Source organism: Mesoplodon mirus (genome assembly GCF_964341445.2).
Source record: "Mesoplodon mirus genome assembly, chromosome: 12".
In the NCBI taxonomy this organism is placed as follows: Eukaryota; Metazoa; Chordata; class Mammalia; order Artiodactyla; family Ziphiidae; genus Mesoplodon; species Mesoplodon mirus.
Window position 1 is genome coordinate 94550412 of NC_138988.1, and position 23414 is coordinate 94573825.

At 36.6% G+C, this 23414-nt stretch overlaps 1 protein-coding gene across 1 annotated transcript in view; it reads left to right on the top strand.

Moving 5' to 3' along the window:
- DTNBP1 (dystrobrevin binding protein 1) overlaps positions 1 to 23414 on the top strand; it is a 116254-nt gene that overhangs the window by 19291 nt on the left and 73549 nt on the right. The window contains exons 4-6 of the mRNA XM_082639767.1: positions 934 to 994; positions 12050 to 12182; positions 20503 to 20635. Of these exons, the coding sequence (XP_082495893.1) occupies positions 934 to 994; positions 12050 to 12182; positions 20503 to 20635 (327 nt within the window). The remainder of the gene's footprint in view (positions 1 to 933; positions 995 to 12049; positions 12183 to 20502; positions 20636 to 23414) is intronic.

Sequence of the window (23414 nt, forward strand, 5' to 3'; positions counted from 1 at the left end):
TTTTTCCTACACCATTTATTGAAGAGACTCTCCTTTCCCTATTGTATATTCTTGACTCCTTTGTTGTGAAGTAATTGAGCCATACATGCATGGGTTTATTTCTGGCTAGTTATTTTGCAAAATATCCCTCATTTTGGGTTTATCTGCTGTTTTCTCATGATTAAATTCAAGTTAGTGCTTTTATGGCGAGAATAACAGAAGAATAATGTTGTGTCCTCCAGTGCATTGTGTCAGTAGGCACATGATGTTGATATGTCTCCTTACTGCAGATGTTAATATTGACCACTTGGTTAAGGAAGTGTCTGCCAGGTTTCTCCACTTTAATACTGTTTCCCCCTTTTAAATTAATAAGTATCCTGTGGGGAGATACTTAAAGACTATGAAAATATCCTGTTTCTCTTTATACTCTCACCCACTAATTTTAGCATCTATTAGAATTCTTGCCTGAAATAATTAGTATTGTGTTTACCAAATGGTGATTTTATATTTTTCTCATTTTTTCTATCATTATTAATTGGAATTCTACTGTAAGGAAGAATTTTTCCCTACTGCCCCATTCAACTGTTTATTTAATTCACTATGAACTCATGGGTGTTGGTTTTAGTCCATGAATTATAACCCATTTCTACCATTATTTGTTTCGTTGCTCAGGTTGTCCCAGATTTGACAATTGGAAGTCCCTTGAAGTTGACTTCTGTGTGTTTACAATGTGTCTCCATTATTTTTTGAGCTTTCCTTTCTGACACCACAGGGTGTAACAGGTTCATTTTTAGGTAGAATTTTTTTTATTAATTAATTTTTATTGGAGTGCAGTTGCTTTACAATGTTGTGTTAGCTTCTACTGCACAGCAAAATGAATCAGCCATACATATACATAGGTAGGATTTTTTTAATGTGTGGTTTGTATTTTGAATTATTCTTTGCTTTTCTTAGGTATGAAGATACGTGGGCTGCACTCCACAGAAGAGCCCAGGAATGCGCAAGTGCTGGCGAGGTAAAGAATCCGCTAATCTTATACTCACAGGGAAAATATCCTTTTGCAGTCTTAAATGCTAGTTTTTAATAAATTAAATTTGTAGTTGTGTTAAAAAGTTTTGCAGGATATCTGAAATTTAATTTAGCAGTTGATTATGAAACTCCCTAAATAAAGCACTTTTTCATAATTTCTCAGTCAAGTAATTTAGTTAGCTTAGAGAGTTTGTAACTTTTATTCTAGAGTTGCAAGTAAATATTTGGTTCATCCAGGTATAATGCTTTGAATTTGAGTCTGAAACCTTTGCAGTTTATGTAAATTATGTCATTTCTTTCTACTCACTATTTAAGAATTCCTTTTTTGGGGGGCAAAAGTTTAACTTTGCTCAGTCTACTTAAAATCATTAATTTGCTTATTAGCAAATAAATATAAAGATCTCAGGAGTCAACCTCAATTACTTAGAAGAACAACCTATTTTCTAGCTCTATAGAGTGTGTAATGAATAAAAGAGACTAGTAATTAAAATTATTTGGTATATGTACTTAAAGCTTTTTTAGCCAAGATGAAATATAGTCTGTGTTATTGATGTCAATCAAACGTTATTTCTTTCTAAAAACACTTCTGTGATTCTGACTTTTAACTAATTTAGACTGACTGACTTTACCATTTACCTAATTAATGAAACTGTAATAGTTATGTGTACAGAACATGGTAATACATACGATAAAATTTAGACTTTAATGTTTCTCTTAGAAATTACTGAAAAGGAAGGTTATAGGTTTCTGTTAGTAAGGCAGACTAGTACTTTGAAAAGCCCTTTAGGTGTAAAACACCTAAATGCTGGATAGATTTTTAAAAAAATTTTTAAATGCAGTAAATGTACAAAAATTAAAGGAAATCCTAAAGGCAGAAAACAAACAAAAACACCAGGGAACTGAAATGAGAGTGGTTAAAAAAATAACAAGGAAGCTGGGGTCAAATAGTAAAACAAAAGCTTCAGAGATTTGGGTGATAGGAGATTTCCATCTATGGGGAACTGAGTCTGAGACTCCTGCATAAAGCTCTTGGATATTTGAAGTGACTACATCTCTTGATGAAAGGGTAATCTAGGACATTTAAAAAAAGAAAGAAAAGAAAAAAGATAAGAAAAGAAAAGCTACTTGTTGGCAAAAGGAGACAACAAGAAAACTTGTCTTCATAACAACTTGGAATAAATATAGTCTCCATTTTGGATTTGTTTATATGGTCTTGGCCTCACATGAGTGTTGGGCTCTAGTTTATACTTACTGCATGATCAAGGAACCACTAACTTAAGAAATGAAAGGGCTACAGGTGACTGTGTCTTTGACACTCAACAGAAACAAATACCAGTTCTTCATGGACGAAACTTGTAAACCCAGGCCCTTCAAGATTCCCACAGATTCATCCCCTAACCACCCACCTTCCCCCTGCCAAAGATTAGCAAACACACAAAGAAATACATTACCAAAAGTTTGAGTCACTAGAACCAAAGAGTAAGATTTAGACCTGTAAGGCACTTCAGATATTGCACTCTTGTATACAGACAATTAAATAGGAACATACAAAGTCTTTTTAGAGAGGTGAAAGATGGATGAAAAATGAGTAAGGAATAAGAGAGTATGAAACATGACTTTAAAACATGACTTTTAAAAGTCATTGAGATTAAAAACCCAAAGGATGTGCTTAACAGCAGGTATCTATAGTGAAGAAAGAGTACATTGAAGTAGGAGATAAAGTCAGACATTACCCAGAAAGGATTTCTGAGATATGAACATGGAAACTATGAAAGAAGAGTTAATAGAAAATGGTTATAAAAGTTCTGTAGGTTGAACCAACTAAGATTACCAATATGAGACCTTTTTGGTCTGTAAAATTACAGTTTCATATAGCTCAGCTTAATATATCTAATAATCTAGAAAGAGAATGAGGGAAAGACAATGTAGGAGAATGTAAATGGCTGAGAATTTTCCAGAAATGAGATGTGTAAATCCTTAGATCCAAAAAGTATTACAAGCAAGCAAGGTAAGTAATTATCCACACCTAGACATATCATGTTGAAACTACAGAACACCAAAGGCAAAGAGAAGATCTCAAAGTAACTAAAGAGAAAAGATAGATCACTTACAAATGAATGAGTTTCCAGTAGACTTCTCAAACTGTTGTCAAGAATGAGGGCAAAGTGAGACATTTTCAGATAAAAATAGTTTTCTATCAACAGTTGTCCAATAAAGGAACTTCTAAAAAATGTATTTCTGGATAAAAGAAATGATTTTGGGAGGTAGGTCTCAGGTATAGGAAGGAATAGTGAGCAAAGAAAATGGTAAACCATAGGTAAATATAAACAGTGACTCTGTATTTCTATCAGTTATCTAGTTTGTGGAATTAAAAATGATAGAACAAAAATGCTAGATAAGGGCTTCCCTGGTGGCGCAGTGGTTGAGAGTCCGCCTGCCGATGCAGGGGACACGGGTTTGTGCCCCGGTCCGGGAAGATCCCACATGCCACGGAGCGGCTGGGCCCGTGAGCCGTGGGCGCTGAGCCTGCGCATCCGGAGCCTGTGCTCCGCAATGGGAGAGGCCACAACAGTGAGAGGCCCACGTACTGCAAAAAAAAAAAAAAAAATGCTAGATAAGAATAGCATGCAGGGCTTCCCTGGTGGCGCAGTGGTTGAGAATCTGCCTGCTAATGCAGGGGATGCGGGTTCGAGCCCTGGTCTGGGAGGATCCCACATGCCGCAGAGTAGCTGGGCCCGTGAGCCACAACTACTGAGTCTGCGCGTCTGGAGCCTGTGGTCCGCAACAAGAGAGGCCGCGACGTGAGAGGCCCGCGCACCGCGATGAAGAGTGGCCCCCGCTTGCCACAACTAGAGAAAGCCCTCGCACAGAAACAAAGACCCAACACAGCAAAAATAAATAAATAAATAAATAAATTCCTACCCCCAACATCGAAAAAAAAAAAAAAAGAAAGAAAAGAGAGGAGTATTTAAAAAAAAAAAAAAAGAATAGCATGCAATCTGGAAGGCAGATTATCAGAGTTCAAGTATTTTAAAAGCCCTTGCATTATTAATGGGGAGGGTATAGATATTGATTAACCTTAGATGTAAAGTTAAATATGGAGGGCAGAATTTCAAGGGTAACCACTAAAGAACAGAAATAGTGTTTATCTTCCAAACCCATAGAAGGAAACTAGAATAATGAGAATGAATTAAATAGGAAACTAAGGATCAATCTATAAGATCCCTAAGGGGGAAAAGTCTAAACCTGCGTGTCTAGTAAGTCTCAGTATATAAAAGACAAGTTATAAGGAAAAATGGATAAATCTATCATCAAAATGGGGGGATGTTAATACATTCCTCTTAATTGATAGGGAAAAAACCCAAATAAAATAAGTACGGATATAGGACATGCGACTAATGTGATTTACAAACTTGACCAGATAGGCGAATACAGAATCTGCCCCAACAAATACAGAATACAGATTCTTTAAAGCACACCTGGAACACATAAAAATTGACCATGTACTGGGCTGCAAAGCAGTTCTCAACAAGTTTCAGGTAAATCAAGTCATACAGAATATTCTCTGATCCTGGTGCAAATGAAGCTGGAAGTCAGTATAGGAAAACAATTTTGAAAATTCCATATGTTTGCAAATTAAAAATATATATTATGCATTGGGACTTCCCTGGTGGCGTAGTGGTTGGGAATCAGCCTGCCAATGCAGGCGACATAGGTTCGAGCCCTGGTCTAGGAAGATCCCACTTGCCCCAGAGCAACTAAGCCTGTGCACCATGACTACTGAGCCTGCGCCCTAGAGCCCACGAGCCACAACTCTGAGCCCGTGTGCCACAATTACTGAAGCCCATGTGCTGAGAGCCTGTGCTCTGCCACAAGAGAAGCCACCGCAATGAGAAGCCCGTGCACCACAACAAAGAGTAGCCTCCTCTTCCCACAACTAGAGAAAGCCCACGTGCAGCAACGAAGACAATACAGCCAAAAATAAATTTATTTTTTTAAAACTATTAAAAAATATATAATGCATAATTTATGGTTCAAAGAAGGAAATAATACTGAAAAGTTTTAAATAGAACTGAATTATAATAATTACTACACATAAATTGTATAATTTGCCAGAGACTACTTAGAGGGAAATTTTATAGGGGAAAAATTAGACTGAAAGTCAGTGAGCTAATCTAAGCTAAGAATTAGAGAATAGAATACATCATGAAAGAAGAATGAAAGAGATAATAAAGATGAAAAAAGTAAATGAAATAGAATATAAAGAGTACAATAGAAGCCAGACAAAGCCACAGGTTCTTAGAAAAAACTAATAAAATTTGGTAAATAGATGTCTAGTGATATGGCTCAAGAAAAGAAGGATAAATAATTTTAAGAATTAAAGAATATAACTGCAGCTACAGCAGAGTGAACAGATAAGAGCTTGTGAACAACTCTATGACAAATTTGAAAACTTAGACAAAATGGAAAAACCCTGGAAATTTTTACTAAAACCAATTTTAAAAGTAGTACAAATCCTGAATAGTCCTATAGCCACTAAAGAAACAGTATTAGTGATTAATCTTTTCCCTAAGAAAGCACCAGGTCCACAAAGTTTCATAGGAGAGTTCTGTCAAACTTTCAGAGAGACTACCATTTCAATGTTAGACAAACTCCTGCAGCAAGTGAAAAAAGAGGAAACTGCCCAGCTCATTTCATGAGGCTAGAATAACTGATACTGAACCCCAACAAGGGAAGTATGAGAAGGTGAAATTGGAGTCCAGTCCCATTCATGAATACAGTTACAAAAATTATAAGCAAAATGGAGGCATTATCTCTCACTTAACTTTAGTAACCTATTTCTGGAAATCAGATGTTCTGTGCAAACACTCTATCCAGGAACCTATTTGTCACATTCTAAATTGGAAAAGTCATAATGTGTTACATGTCCACCCAAAGCCCTCTGCCAACTTTCTTAAATATATTTAAGAATATCTTATAATATATATATACAACCAGCAAAACGTCTATAGATGGTAGCAATCTGTTAGGTAGTAAAGTGCTTCAAACATAGCTTTCTGCTTACCAAACCTGTGATACACTCATTGACAAACAGCTGCCTCGTGTGCAGTAACGTGACCTCTCAACACTCAGTATTCAGGGCTTGCCTCTCCTTTATAGATGGGCTCCTTGTACCGTCTTGTGATTCTCATATTCTACCAATGTTATTTGAAATTTCACTTGAGAATATTCTCACACATTGTTTTAAAATGTGTATCAAGCTTAAATGTAAAGTTTTCCTGTATAACTGTTATTCAAAACTTTGTGTATGTGTTTGTATATGTGCTTGTTCTGTGAATGTTGGATGATAAGCAAGAGGCATTCTACCTGGGAGACATCCTGCTGTATATATGGCTGTGATGGCAGACCAAATCCAACCATGCATTAACACCCCAGATTTATTCCAGGATTATAAAGTTGGTTTGACATCAGAAAATCTTTTGTATGCCATTGACCACGTTAACAAATTAAAAGAGAAAAATATATAATCATCAGATACAGAACATACATTCAGTAAAATTATTCAGAGTAAAACGTTTTAGCAAGTTTCTAATAGAAGTTAACTTTTGTCCTAATATCTACCAAAACCTGCAGTATTTGACTTGTAGTATTTTGATCCCATGGTCAATCATCTTGCTAAATCCTCTTATTCTAATAATTTGCGTTCAGGGGTGAGAGTTGTTTTGTGTGGATGGAAGGGAAGAAGAAAAACCTACCAGTCTTTCTTCAGGTCTTTTTACAGTGGGTAGAACCTCCAATGTAATGTTGAATAAAAGTAGTCGAAGATAGTGGTTCAGATTTTGGCTCCATCAGACTTAAATGTGAAAGGAAAAATTATACCTCTTTTAGAAAATAGTAGAAAAGCTAAGACCTCAGGGTAGAGAAAGAGTTCTTCAACAAGGCGTAATAAGCACCAACTATAAATGAAAATGTTGATAATTTTTATCTAATCTTCTGTTCATCAAACAACACCATGAAAAAGTTAAGCAGTTCACAAAACAGAGGACTAGTGTTCAAAACATATGAAAAACCTCTACAAACCAATAAAAAGAGAACAGTAACCCATTAAAAAGTGAGCAAAAGATATGACCAGGTATGACTGATTCACTTTGTTATAAAGCAGAAACTAAAAAAAAAAAAAAAAAGATATGACCAGGTATTACACCGAAGAAAAAACATGAGTGACCAGTAAATGTGAAAATGTTCAAAATTGATTAGTAGTCAAGGAAATACAAATGAAAACCTCAAATTCACACTCGTTAGATTATCAAACATTTAAGAAGCCGTGAATTTTCTCTGCAGTCAGTCATTATTCACTGATGACAGCTGTCCCTTAGAAGAAACATGATGAGAACTAGCGAGTGTAAATCCATCGGCTCAGTCACATTAGAAAAATGAGCTTCCATGAAGTGGACATTGGAATTCCACATACCTTTCAAACAACAGTTTGGCCCCTAGGGATATTTTGTAGCATTGCATCCCAAGCTTTCCCCTGGGGCTGCTGGTATGGCTCACATTTCAGCAGATTACATTGGCATGGTATTATCTATTCATTATGTAACAAATAGATGAGAGTACTTGAAGTCAGGAGGCTAGGCTGGGGGAGGTCTACTTACTCCAGCCCTGTTGAGCCTCCCCAGGGGGTGAGGAGCTCAATACTTCAGATACATCGGTAACTAATTTGTGAAAATTGCATGTGTGCAACAGGAGATTTGTACTAGAATGTTTATAGCAGGTTTTGTTGCGTCTTTAGACGGTCCCAGAGTCCACCTATAGAGTAAATTATTAGTATTCATAAAATAAAATACCATACAGCAGTGAAAAATTAGTGAACTACTATACCTATATGTATCAGCATGGATGAATCCCACAATATTCAGTGAAGACCATATCCCGTAGAGGAGCTTATTTTTATTATTATTATTTTTATTTTTAGCTGCCGTTGGGTCTTCATTGCTGCGTGTGGGCTTTCTCTAGTTGCAGCAAGCAGGGGCTACTCTTCTTTGCGGTGCTCGGGCTTCTCATTGCGGTGGCTTCTCTTGTTGCGGAGCACAGGCTCTAGGCGTGCGGACTTCAATAGTTGTGGCTCGTGGGCTCAGTAGTTGTGGCTTGCTCCATGGCATATGGGATCTTCCCGGAACAGGGCTCGAACCCGTGTCCCCTGTATTGACACGAGGATTCTTAACTGCTGCTCCACCAGGGAAGTCCTGCAGAGGAGCTTTAACAAAAATTATTATTCTTTTAATTTTAAGAAGTGTTTCATAATAAAATATATAGGAGAAGGAATTTCCTGTAAGATCTGTCGCTGAATGCTACATTTTTTCATAGTCGAGTATTTGGTTATTTTAAGACCCATATCTGATCAAAAGTGCCTCTGTTGATTTCCAGAAATACAGTTCTCAGCTTTAAAGATGGAAATTTATTTTAAAGCTCTCTGACGTATTGTTGAGACATATGTAAATATTTAGAATGTATATCTTTAACATGCAAAGTGTTTTATCATGTGTTTGTTTTGTCAGGCCATGCTCATGTGTCTTTAGTGGCCTTTAACCAAAGAATATCAACCTGCCAGGGCAAATATACCTAAGGACAATTCAGTCTTCTTTGACAAATTATTTTATACTTGATTACTTTAAAACTAATTCTTACTATATAGTCTTAAAATTCAAAGCAATATCTTAGAAAACATTTGGTCGATGGTAACTTTGTTGTCTAGACTTTTTCCACAAGTTTTTTTTTTTCTTTTCTTTTTTAACAAGTTTTTAATTTTTTTTCCCTCCCTTAGCAATATATAAATGAGTACATAATTGATAGTGACTTAGGGGTTAGATTCTGAGGGTACCTTTTTAAGTTAGACTTCCAGTATTTGCTTATACTTTTTATTACTGTGAAATATTTGCTTGCCTTCAAATTGAACTCTTTTTTTTTTTTTTTTTTTTTTTTTTTTTGCGGTACGCGGGCCTCTCACTGCTGTGGCCTCTCCAGTTGTGGAGCACAGGCTCCGGACGTGCAGGCTCAGTGGCCATGGCTCACGGGCCCAGCCGCTCCACGGCATGTGGGATCCTCCCGGACCGGGGCACAAACCCGCAACCCCTGCATCGGCAGGCAGACTCTCAACCACTGCGCCACCAAGGAAGCCCTCAAATTGAACTCTTAAGATTCATGTTTTAACAGTTTGGTGCATAAGCTGCTTAAATTAGGCATGCTTCACTTTGTGTTCCAGGTTGGCTCTCTTCTGCCTGTGGTGGGAAGTGAACTGAACTGGGTGTGGGAATGCCTACTTTCTGCGGTAATACATTTTGACCTTGAGCAGATAAATGGAGTCTCTCTATTTTTAGTTTCCTCACATATAAAATGGTGTAACACCACTTACACTGCCTACCGAAGTTGTTTGAAAATCGCATGAAATAACGAACCCCAAACACAGGACTGTTTTAGACAAAGTAAGGTCCTACTGTTACCCATTTACTTGTATCCCTGCTTTTTCTTTGTTCTCCTAACTTCAGTGTCCACCAGAAGGAATTTTGGAATGACTTGTAATTTGGGCAACAAACCCAAGCCATGGGTTTGTCTGGCTACTTAAACTTGATTTCCCGGTGTTAAATCTGGATTTATTCAGAATTGTTTGCTTGGAGGAGAAAAATTGGACTTCTGGAGATAGCTCATTTCTTATTAAGTAAAGTTGAAGTACAGTTTTTCAGAACCTTTTCTTCTGCTAGCTTTTCACTTCTTCCTTTTATGTCCCCTTATACACAATCCCTAGAATATCAATTAAGGGCATGGGCTTAAGTGTCAAATTCCCTGGGATTGAATCTAGGTCTTCTGTGGCCCTTGGGAAAGTGACTCAGCTTCATTGTGCCTTGGTTTCTTCTTCTGTAAAATGGAAGTGGTAATATTGCTCTGTTTACAAGGTTGCTGTGTAGTTAAATGAGATAATATATGTAAATTGCTTAGCACAGGGCCTGGCACATAGAAATGCTCAAAGTGTTTTAGTATTATTATATTATACTTGATAATGATTTCTGAGAATCCGTTCAACATCCCATTCTTTTAAATTAAAATAGTATTTTAATGTATTCTGATATATTCTTTCTGTGCACGCTTCTTATATTCTATATACAGAATATAATTTTCAATTTTGTGGAAGATGAACTATACTTAAGTTTTAATACTTAAGTATGTTTCACTTTACTTTTCAGTAAGAAATGGTTCATATCTAAAAATTGTTCATTCTAGATTTTTCAAATTTTTAACATAATTAACCAGAGTAATTAAGATTTAACAAACTTTTTAAAAGATATGCCATGTACCAGGAAAAATATCTTTCTTATCATCAGTTTAGCCCTGGGATACAGGAATTATTTTTTCTTTTTTAGAATTTAAAAACTGCAGTTAAGAAAATTTGTGAGACCTACACCAGACTAAAGCACCAAGAGTGCAGGGATCTTATTTTCTGTTTTGTTCACCATGGTATCTCCAGTGCCTGAAACAGTGCCGGGCAAAGAGTGGGCGGTCAGTAGAAACTTGTTGGATATTACAGATGAACCCTATGGGCACGGATCCTCATTTCAAGCCCAGTTTCCTTACTGTTGCGTCACAGCTGTGTCTGTTAGCAATGCTCAGTATCTTTTAAACTCCTCTTCAGGATCTTTACAAAACCGGTTGGCACGGACATTTTTAAGTATACAGAATTAATGAGACATGCACTTGGAGTAGCGCTTGGTGTCACCTCCCCAGCTCAGCTGAGGCTTGCATGTGAGATGACGTGGTTACCCCTCTAATGTGGGCTGACTAACAATGGGGAGGTGTGCGCGAAGTGGGGATAATGTGAGGAAACAGGGCAGCTTTCTAACCTCTTTATTGTAGCTTAATTTTTTTATTTCAATGTTGTGAATTCCTAGGATATTAAAATGTGGAAGCTAAAATGATCTAGCGCCACATGCAAATAATTTTGTATCTTATTTTGATATTTTTTATACCTCTAAAAGTTCTTTCTTTAGTGAGATTCAGTAAAAATCAGTTGTATTCATGTTTCAACTCTTAAAGAATCTTAATCTTGGGATGCGTAAATTGTCCCTTTTTTAATATAAGTTAACTATGAACTCTGATTTTACATATAAAATTCAAATACACTTTCTTCTGTTATATAATGAATTTTGAAGTCTTTATTGTACAAAATATGGGTATCTTTCACAGTTCTTATTATTGGTGATGTTTTCAAAAGATAACCTCTCCATGCTCCTTCTAAGTCTTATTCTAGGTCCTTTCCTCTCTCACCATGTTAAAACCAAAACAAAATTGACTGGGAGAACCTGCTGTCATTGTCTTTAGAGTCTTCAGGAAAACAAGTTAGAATTATTTTAGGCTAGTCTGGCCTCTCACCACCCTGCTGTTGGGAACCTTTCACCTCCAAATGTCTTCTTTGTTAGTATAAATCCTTTTCTCCTTTTTCTGGAATTGATCAATTGCCTCAGTAATTCCTGCGTATACAAGTACCATTTATCTTACTTTATGCAGTGAGTGTTCCTGTTTAAATGGAAATTGAATCATAATATATTCTAAATGCATTAGGGAACTTTTCTTTTAAAAGAATTCCTTTTGTAAAACAAATAATTACCCATTCATTATGTTTTGGGTTTGTTTTTGTTTGTTTTCTTTTTGGTTGTTGTTGTTTTTTGTTTTATTTTTTCTAGATTTGAATTTTCAAATACATGGTTTACTTAAAAATAGGGTATAGTTAGAAGTGACTTCTAAGGTCACTGCTGACCTTTCTCTTTCCTGGGTTAAGATGCACTGATAAAAGCTGTAATTTGAGGTTTTCTGCACTGGATGTTAAGGTGGTTCTTAGAAAGAAAACAGCTCCAGTCTCTTTAGAGTATCCTGTTGTCTGTACTCAGTAGGAGGGTTTTTGAAGGTAACGTGGGCTGACTCTCATCATGCTGGCTGTAATCTCTCTGCCTGCAGTCTGGTTTGACTTTACCCCGCCTCTTCCGTGTTGCAGCTGGTTGACAGCGAGGTGGTGGTGCTCTCCGCGCACTGGGAGAAGAAGCAGGCGAGCCTGATAGAGCTACAGCAGCAGCTTCGGCAGCTTCCAGGCCTGAAGGCAGATTTAGAATCCCTGACGGCAAGTCTGAGTGAGTTCCATGTTTGCCTCTGGACATTACTTCTAGGAATGAAAATAATTTGGTGTAATTCCAAAGCTTTCTAAGACTACATTAAATTATTGCTTAACAGGATGTGGGGGGAAATAGTTCTAATTAATTTCATATTCTGATTAACTGATGATTTGACAGAAAACGATGATTTAAAGTGTAGAAGTGATTTCTAAAATATACCACTAACTTTTTCTGCCTCATTTCTGCTCAGAAAACATAATTTTGTTGATTCTTTAAAGCGATTCAGGGTGGTCTTTGTGACTTTAGGTCTCTGTTTAAAAGTGTAAATGTAGGAAATAAAAAGGATTAGGGTGGCTTTGTTATGACTGAAGGATATACTCTGGAAGTTGTTGCTTTTAAAATTAGGTCTGCTCAGAGCTTCATGTCTTGAAATATGCTTTTTTTCCCGCTTTAAACTGATGAGAGATCAAACCCTCATTAAATTAGGGTACCTGTTTGGCTAAATTTATACCTTGTGGAAGTTTATATTTTTTTGTTGTTTTCATTGGGATGAATTATGCTGATATTTATTTCTTGAGTTTATATTTCAGAAAATTAACTTTTATGCTTGACAGTTGCCACATCTTAGGATAATATTGTGGCTTATTATTTTCTAACCAAGCTTAAGATCTTAGTGAAGTAAGAGGTAGGGGTTATCTACATAGGAGTTGAATTTCTTGAGCTGATAAACTGACCCAGTCTTAACAGGTAAGGAGGTAAGGATACCCCACCATCTCTTCTGTTTTTCAGTACTGCCTCTTTAAAAGCAAAACAAAGCTGATTTACAAAACAAGTAATTAGCAAATCATAAAATGTGTGTGTGTGAATAAAATAGATACGAATGGTATTTGGAATGCTATTGCTGATAACAATAGCTAATGTTTATAGCACCCACTATATGTCAGAGATTGTTAGGTGCTTTACAAACATTTTCAATCCTCACAAGATCCCTGCCGAAGTAGCTTTTATTATCCCACTTTACAGCTAAGGAAAGTTAGCCTTGGTGAGGTTGTGACTTGCTCAGGGTCACACAGTTAATAAAGTGTGAATCCAGGATCCCAGTCACGATGATGATGTACTCAGCGAGGGATGAGGCAGTTAGGGTGGCAGCTGTCAATAGGCCTATGAACTGCCTTCTTGAAACCCTGGCGTTAGTGTTCTGTTATTTCTGAAGGCAGGGTGTGGAAAAGAGATTCCGGGTCTTAGGAGGAAGGCCTTCTGCATTATTTCCCTCTTGCAAGTATAGGAATGATTCTTCTCAAGGCTTTGATAACTAACTGATGGAAAAAGCCTCCAAGATATTTGGAATATTCCGTTTAGGCCACTTTCTTTTTAGCTTCTCTTCCTGTCTCTCTCTGAGTCGCTTGCTTTTCATTGGTTATGTATTACTTTGCAGAGATATTCACCTCTGATACCATCCCCCCTTTTCTTTCCAGCTGAGAGTAAATTCTGTTTATAAATGTTATTTGTTTGATACCACTCTTCTGATTAAAGGCATTTTGCCACAATTCTAATTATTTTCATAGTTAATTCTGCTTAGGACATGCAGTATATATAAGTTTTTCTTAAGGTAGAGTATACTGTATTTTCATTCTCAATTAGGATTCTAATATCCTGAAAAAATGATACTTAGTGACATAATACCGTCTTCTTTAGAAACTGCATTTTGGCTTCTTAAATGAATGGGGCAGGCTTCCCAAATGCTCACTTGAATTTTCTCTCTTTACTAGTCTGAGAACATTGACCACTAAAGGCAAATTAAAGCTAAAGGATTCTCTGAAGTACTATTCTAGACGGTCACTTCCAAATAATTTGATTCTTTTTTTTTTCATTGAAGTGTAGTTGACACATAATATTAGTTTCAGGTGTACAGCATAGTGATTCAACATTTATATACATTATGAATTGATCACCATTGTAAGTGTAGTAACCATCTGCCACAATACACTTATTACAATATTATTGACTTACTCCTTTTGCTGTGCATTACATCCCCATGACTAACTTATTTTATAACTGGACATTTGTACCTCTTAATCCCCTTCACTTATTTCATCCAGCTACCCCACTGCCCTCCCCTCTGACAACCACCAGTTTGTTCTCTTTATCTGTGAGTCTTTTTCTGTTTTGTTTATTTGTTTTGTTTTTTAGATTCCATGTGTAGGTGAAATCATATGGTATTTTTCTGTCTGACTTATTTCACGTAACATAATACCCCCCCCAGGTCTATCCATGTTGTTGCAAATAGCAAGATTTCATTATTTTTTATGGTTGAGTAATACTCCATTGTGTTTATCTATATATCATCTTTTTCCATTCATCAATTGATGGACACTTAGGTTGCTTCCATATCTGGGCTATTTTTACTAAAGTTGCAGTGAACATGGGGGTGTATGTATCTTTCCTAACTGGTGTTTTCATTGTCTTCAGATAAATACCAAGGAGTAGAATTGTTGGATCATATGGTAGTTCTCTTTTTAATTTTTTGAGGAATCCATACTGTTTTCCATAGTGGCTGCACCAACTTACATTCCCATCAACAGTGCACGAGGGCTCCCTTTTTTCCACATCGTCGCCAACACTCATTAACTGTCTTTTTGGTAATAGCTATTCCGACAGGTGTGAGGTGATATTGTGGTTTTGATTCTCATTTTCCTGATGATTAGCAGTGTTGAGCATCTCTTCATGTATCTGTTGGCCATCTGTATGGCTTCCTTGGAAAAATGTTTATTCAGGTCATCTGCCTATTTTTTAATCAGATTGTTTTTGGTTTTGATATTGAGTTGTGTGAGGTCTTTATATATTTTGGATATTAACCCTTTATCAGATATATCATTTGCAGTATCTTCTCCCATTTAGGAGGTTGGCTTTTCATTTTGTTGAGGGTTTCCTTTGCTGTACAAATGCTTTTTAATTTGATATAGGCCCATTTGTTTATTTTTGCTTTTGTTGCCTTTGTCTCAGGAAAATATTTTGAAGCCATATCTGGTAGGTTGTATAAATATATATCTATATCATTAATATATTTTGCGAATTCATCTTAATGAGTTTATGGATCATTCTTAGGTATTCGAATCATTGGTTTTAAAATGCTTGCTCATAAACTGTGGATTCCTTTATTTTTGGGGTAACTTCCAAAGACTCCTTATTGTCACCTAAATACCTTGATATAATATTACAAGGTTTAGTCAAGCAATAATAAAAAAATAAAAATAACTTAGAAGAAAATGGTAACTGACCTATATGTTAGGATTCTTTTAGCTTCTTTGAACTTTCTACCCTTTCACTGTCAAACCTAATACCATATCCAGTCAGTGCCTCCACTTCCCAGGCTACTTAACTCTTTTGAGTCTTGCCTTGCTCTCTAGAGGGTCTGCCCTTATTAAAGAATAAGGGATTAATATGATGTGAACAATTGGAACCTTTGATGATGCTTTTAGCTGTGTTGTCCTGTGGCTTAATAAATATGACTCCTGATTACATGCTCCCTCAGGAATTAAGTAAGAACAGATAATCCACTCATGTTTTTTTTAATGGGGTGTGATCCATCCAGCTTACAAAAGCCTGTGTAATAGGTAATTACTGGTAAGGCCTGTCATTTAAAAAAGAAATGATAAAGGTATGCTGGGAATTGGAAAATAAGGGCTGTTGGACTGGCTCTCCGATCTGGATTTGGATCTCAATTCCACAGCTTCCTAACTGTGAGACCCCGTGCAGGTTTCATAACTTCTCTAAGCTTTAGTTCGCTCGCAGGATTGAGGGTGAGAGTACTTGTCTCGTAGGGTAGTCGGAGGGTTGAAGGAGGTGATTGGTGTAAAGCACTCAGCACAGTGCCTGGTGTATTAGGCATCTGCTGAGTGCCATGTGCCGTTTGTAGGCTCTGGGGATACAGCAGTGAACAAGACCGGGCAGCTGCCCCCAGGAGGCTGACGTTCTACTGGGAGTCTCTTTGGCCTTCGCAAATTTATAAAACCAGTGTCTTTGATAGGAGGGTTTGGATGGATGTTATGTAATTTAGCTTGTCCTGCAAAATAGAATGTAAAACCATAGCCTGAAACGTGGTGAGAACAACAGTGTAGTATTCTGTACATGGAGAGACAGTGTGTAAGGATAAAAGGGAATATTGTCCTCCACATCCTGTACCCTTTCTTATTCTGTGCATTTTATCGTAAAACTGGTCATATGTTTGAAAAGTATTTATTGAATTCTCTTGAACTTCCACTAGAGGGTAGTCTAATCCTATTCCTATATTGAAGTCTAAAATGTCAAGGGCTTTTCTGAGTTATCTCTATTGCTTAGTATCTCTATTGCTTAGTTTATTTTGTATGACCTACTTAAAAAGACTGTTACCTTTGTCTAGAACAGATGATTCTGTTAATTCTTAGATAACAAAGTGCTGTAAGAGAATGACAGCCTTATACTGAGCTTGCATCTTTCTTTTGATCTGACCTGTTTTGCTTTCTCTGTACAGAGTTTGAGAGTGCATCTAGCAGAGAGGCTGTCACAGTTTTTAGGGTTTCATGAAATACATTATCTAATTGTCCAGGTTACGTTCTGAGATTAGACCCTTCAAGAGACTCATTAACTCTCTTTCGACACCTTTTAGTATATACTACACAGATCTCATTTGTTCCATGATGGCTTTTAATGCATTTCTTAAAGTTCCTTATTATCATACCATCATTACCTTATTACACAAAAAGTAATGAAAGTATTTGTTGAAGACTCTTGGGGTCCTTTAGTACCCAGCCTCTGTGACCTGTGGGTTTGCAGTCAAAGATTTCTTTGTTCCTGGAGGCTAATTATTTTTGCTAGAAAATACTCATTTAAGTGTGAAATTACGAATTTTAACATGCTGTTCCATTCTTCTGTCAGTGGTTACACTACAGATAATATGTATTCGAAACAAATGGCCCAAAGGAAAATTCCAAACAGAGTGGCTCTTCCTCTGGGATGGTCTCCTCCCAGAGATTTGTGACGTTCTCTCCTGCACAGCTGTCAGGCTCTCCCAAATGGCTTTTCCCAATAAAATTCCACCCATCTTTTCCACTGATCACTAAATGAGACATATGCTGTTGTTACAGCGAGCAAAATGGTGAGGCTGGAATTTCTTATAAAAAGGTACATTTGTGTCCACAGAGGCCTGCTAGTGTTTTATGTACGTGCATTCTAGGTCTGGTTACCAGATTGACTCATATCTGCAACTCGTTTCCTAACCGGAGATGAGCAGGGTGTGATGGGGAGATTAAATTTCTGCCCGTTTAAATTCAATATAAAATATTCAGAATACATACCATATATATGCTTATAATTATTATTTAAAGAGGTTTTTTAAAAAAGTTTTTAATATAAAAAAGGGAAGAAGATTTATGTTCGTCAATACAATTCTTCTGTATTTTATTACTGACTTCAAGCCCGTTAAGAGTTAAAATGGAAAAGTTCCATTGCTTCTTCTGCTTTAACTCACTGGTAGTGGGGCCTGATTTGATACACTGATCACAAAGTACCATCTTGTTTAATGTTTTTAAAGTTCTCTGCCCATGGTTAACTTAACTTGTTTACAAAATTTAGGATAACCTCCTAATATTTAAATTAGATGAACATGAATCATAGATTTGCTTTCTTGGTTATTGTTTTATGTTTTAGAGTAATAGAATCATTCTGTCTCCAGAAACCCTTTTTAATTGAATTCAGCCGACTAGGTTTTAGGGGATACAAAGATGCAAAGATACAGTCTTTATGCTTAAGACATTCACAGATGCCTGAGAGAGGTAAGAGTACACAACTTGTGGTAGAATGTCAGAGTATAAGTCCTGGGCAGGGCTCATAGGTCTATGGAAGCACAGAAGAGGGGAGAGAGCCCTGCAGGCTGGAGGGAGGGCGGGCTCCGACTTGAACCTGCCAGGGAGATGCAGGGCAGGGAGGCAAGCAGAGACCTCTCGGGAGAGGCAGAGGCACACACAGGACCCTCCTCGGAGTGGTGAGCAGTCCTGAAGGAGAGTGGTAGTGAGGTTGGAAAAGTAGGCTGTGGCCAGGGAGTGAGGGTCCCTGGCCACAACTTTTAAAGGGGAGGACATAAATACGAGTTTGGCAGCAGCCATACAGTGACCACTGACTCTCCCGAGCATTTTAAATCTCAGTTTGCCATTCAGCACGGGAACATGACGCTGTTGGCCTACATATCAAAGCCTCACTGTTATCCAGCCCCCTGTATGCTAAGGATAACATGCGTGATGCTAAAGGAACCAAGTAGCTTAGAGCTGAATGGATTCCATAGTAAATGTAATTATTCTAGTTCTTATCACTTATCAAAGTGAAATAGCCTTTAAATAATCCTATTAGCTATTAGAATGAGCTGAACATTGCTTCTTCAGGGCCAGTAACACGAACTCCCAGGCTGAGGCTGCTAGTCATTTTTCCATTTAATATAATAGCAAAAAATAATCTAAATAGCAGCTAACATAATAGGATCATTTTGCCTGTTTCCCGCCACATAAACTCCTTATGTACCATTTATGACATTATTAAAATCTTAGATATAATTTTTCATTGATTAAAACTTAGATTTTGCACACTGTTTCTGGTTAGGCTTTCTTTCCATAGTCACATATATTAGCTCTTATATGTTACCCCTGAAGATAGATTCCAAACCGTTATGAACTGCATTATCAGTCTTTTCCAGACTTGCCGTGATCTACAGTGATAGATCAATATGATAAAAATCATTACCTAAAACGTCTTTGAAGAGGAATGCTAAACTACTTGTCATCACATTTTAACTTTTCAGGAAAATTTTATTTTCCCCCCAAATCCATGTCTTTAAGCCCTAGACTCTACCAAATAAAAGCGGGAGTTTTTATAAGCATAGATATTTAGTAGAGTTAAAATTTAGGGTATTAGAAAATGTGAATGCTTCTGGATTAATAGATCTCCAGATCAAGCAGATCAATTAAAAACAGACAAAATATGTATCTTAATAAACCTAAAACTGCAAGTTGAAATTTAGGGAATTTGCACTTAATGTAAGTGCTACAGAAGCTAATTTAGAAAGTCACGTGACAATCTAGTGGACAAGGGAAGGGATTAGACACACCATCCTTGTATCGTAGCTTTCTGAATGAAACCAAGGCTGGAAAGCTTCACAGCCAGCTTGCTCCTTCCTCGAGGCCCCTTCCTTCGGACGGCTGTGACTTCCAGACGTGGGAGTCACATTTCTTGCTGAGTCTCGGTCTCCCTCATCTCTGTTAGATGCCTCTCCTTTGAGTTTTCACAGCACCTCAAGCCAAGCTCTGTCAGGCAGTGTTGTCACTGAAGTATGCCTGCCCTCTACTTTAAGTTCTTTGAGCGCAAGGACTATCTTTTTCATCTTTGTACCCCAGTGTCCGGCCCATGTGGTGAGTATTTGGTAAATGGCCCTCATGCTGTTTGAGTTCTAAAATCTTTGACCTCTGAAACTTTTCTGTTGTCTGAGAAAACAACCAGTCCTCACCCTTATAACTATGAAGTCTTGGTTTACTTACACATCTATCAACTGGAAATCATTTTATGTAAGAGGGACTCAGTTTTGATTCCTGACTGCTCTTCACTAGCTAGGTGACCTTGGGCAGAGCTCTGAAATAATTTCTGCAGGCTTTGGCTTGAATCTTTTAAATGAAGGATTTGACATAGATTATCTCCATGTTCCAATGAAGCTGCAAAGCTCTGTGGCCTAGAGGCAAAGTTGAGTTGTTGAAAGACCAGTGGACAGTGAGCACTGCTTCCTGAGTGCTTGTACATCTGTGCAGTGCCTTGGAGATGTATATATATCCTGTGCAAGGCAAAACAAATGCTAAAGTAACTAGGAATCTCAGATATTAAATTGTGTTTGGTATAACGTGTTAATTATACGTTGCTATATTCGCATATGAAAATTGACTCTTCGTGTGTGGTATATGGGATCATTAGGATATCATACATTAGATTAATCAGGATACTCTGTTTCCTCATCCTGGTTAATAAAGTATTTTTTTAATTGAAGTATAGTTGATTTACTATGTGTTGATAAAGTATTTAAAGTATTCTGGAAAGTTCTGTCTTAAAAATGTTCGAGTTAGAAAAATATACTCAAAAAAGATAATTTGAAGTATGTTTTGTTAGTGCATTTTATTTTGCTTCAAGAAAGTTTAATAAAAATATTAGATAAATGCAGAACAGTCTCAACAGTTCAGACTTTTAACTTTTGGACACTTTTTCTTTTCTCCATGATCAAGGATTCTGATTTTTGACGTTTGTTTCTTCTTTTGACCTTATATACTTTCAGCTCATTTAGAGGCTAGTTTTGAGGAGGTAGAAAACCACCTGCTGAATCTGGAGGATTTATGTGGACAGTGTGAATTAGAAAGATACAAACATATGCAGTCCCAACACCTGGAAAATTACAAGAAAAATAAGAGGTGAGTTTGAAAAATTGACCATGATATTCATTTTCAGTCTCAAAGTTTTCCACAGTACTTTACATGCTACTGTTTATAAGTTTGGACTGATAAAAGACAAAGGTGTCAGGTAAATCTATTTAATAAGCTTTCCAAAACATGATTTTTTTTTTTTTTTTTTGGTACCACTATCTGTTGCTGTTTTATTGAAGATGAGTTCTGGAAAGCTAAGGCTGGGATAGATGGTGGAGGGGAGAAGTGCAATGGGCAGAGCTTCCCAATCAAGTAGAACCCCCGACCTCATTTTCTCCAAGTGGCAGATCCTGCGCTGCTTTTTCCCCTTTTCTTCTCTTTTATTTAGAGCAGGAGGAAAAGGAACCTAAGCTCAGGCTGTGGAAAGGGGCGCAGCTTTGTCACATGTTGTCTGTGAGACCTTCAGCAAGTTATTGAATCTCTTAGCCTCAACATGTGTAGCTTATAGTGAAGATAATATTGTACCGGCTTCCTAGAGTTGTTGTGAGGGTTCAGTGAGATGGTCATTATCAGATGCAGTGTGTGCTCTGTCAGTAGTAGTTATTACAGTGATTATTTTCATTAGACTAACCTGAACTGGGAATGGGTAATAAGATTTGGAACTTGGAAATTTTATTTGTCATTCTTTTCTTCACTCTCACCCAGTGACTTAGATTTATTAGATATATAATTAGTACATTATAATATGTTACAAAATGAAAATCAACTTCATGTTTGGAAAACAGCCTCACCTTTAATTTGAGTAAAAGCCAAAGTGTACTGGACAAGTCTTAGCATGTTTCACATAATTGAAATATCATTTTAGAGGTATTTAGAGGAATTGTGTAGTAGAAAGAGCACTGTCATTAGTCAGAAGACCCAAGTCCTGGCTTCAACTAATTCTTTGCTCTTGGGCAAGCTGTTCACTTTCCTTTATACTTTATCCTGTTGTTAAGCTTTTCTTGACAAGCATTTGAAAGACTTCTTAAAAAATTACATAACTTTAGTAAATTTAGATATGATAAACAGATTTGTTGATAGCACCTGTTACTCTCAAATAATGTAGGAAAAAATAGAGTGCCAGTTGAGGACTACCAGTTCATAATCAGTAGCTTGAAATCTATAGGTAAAATAATGGTAAATTTTTCATGTTCTGATAGGCCAAATTTTAAAAAATTATAAAATTTACTTTATTTCTCAAGGACTGCATGAGATTAATGTAAGATGTCATAATAGGTTTTAAACCTAACAGTTTCAGTGAGAAATACCAAAGGTGGGAAATTTAAATTAACTAGTACTTTGATGGACCTTCCAAGACTTTGAAAAAAATTATATATGTAGATATTTGTTAATGGTTACTCATAGCATCTTCATAAAATAAATATTTATTAATAAATGCCAAAATATTTTGCATCTGATTGTCTAATAAGACATTAGACTTGTGACTTAGCTTGAAATCGTATTTTTATCCTGAAATGATAAGTACTGATTTAATTCACAATAGTTAACAGTAATATGATTTGTTTTGGTTATTGTGAAAAGTCCTTGAAAACCTAAGCTTGATTTTCTTCTCTGGCACTTCCTACCTATATGACCTTTTGCAAATGACCTATCTTTGGCTTTCTTATCTGTAAAATAGAGATAATGATATACTTTCCTGCAGGGTTATGGAAGATAAGGGAGAGTTTTGTTAAAAGGGCCAAATAAAAGCTGGTCCATTTAGCTTACAGAATCGTTGGTGATTCTCAGTTCTAGTTAACTTGCCTTTCTAAATACAAATAGTGGAAATACTGACTATGAAACATTGCTTAATTCTGTTTATCGATATAAACTGTAATCTTTCCGAAACTCTTTCCCAGTTTTGTTGAGATGTAATTTATATGCAGCACTGTATAAGTTTAAGGTGTACAACATCATGACTTGACTTACATACATTGTAAATTGAGTACCACAAAAAGTTTAGTCAACATCCATCATCTCATTTAGATACAAAAAAAGGGTGGGGGGGATTTACTTATGATGAGAACTCTTAGGATCTACTCTGTTAGCAACTTTCATTTATACCACACAGCAGTGTTAACTGTCATCGTAATGTTGTACATTACATCCCTAGTACTTATTTATCTTCTAACTGGAAGTTTGTGCCTTTTGACTCCTTTCATCCAATTCACCTTCATCCCTTACCAGATTTATGATGGGCAGATATTTTTTCCCATTCTATAGGTTGTCTTTTCATTTTGTTGGTCATTTCTTTCTCTGTGCGGAAGCTTTTTAGTTTGATGTCGTCCCACTTGTTTATTTGTTATTTTGTTGCTTGTGCTTTAGGTGTATCATATCCAAAAAATCATTGCCAAGACCCATAATAAGGAGCCTTTTTTCCCTGTTTTCCTCTAGAAATTTTATTGTTTTGGGTCTTATATTTAAGTCTTTAATCCATTTTGAGCTCATTTTTGTGAGTGGTGTAAGATAGGGGTCTTTACACCTGAATATTCAATTTTCCCAGCACCATTTCTCGAAGAGACTGTTTTTGCTCCATTGAGTATTCTTGGCTCCCTTGTCAAATATTAGTTGACTGTATATGCATGGTCTTCCTGAAATTCTTAACTTATTTTATTCAGCATATAAAAGGATGAACTATCTTCTTCAAAGAAACCTTTTGGAATCAATTTGTTTAGTTAATACACATACACCCACACAACACACACACATATATGGCTGATTAACAATCAGTTGTAGTGTAAATAATTTGAGTTGACAACACTGAGAATGAAGTAGTTTTATTCAATCA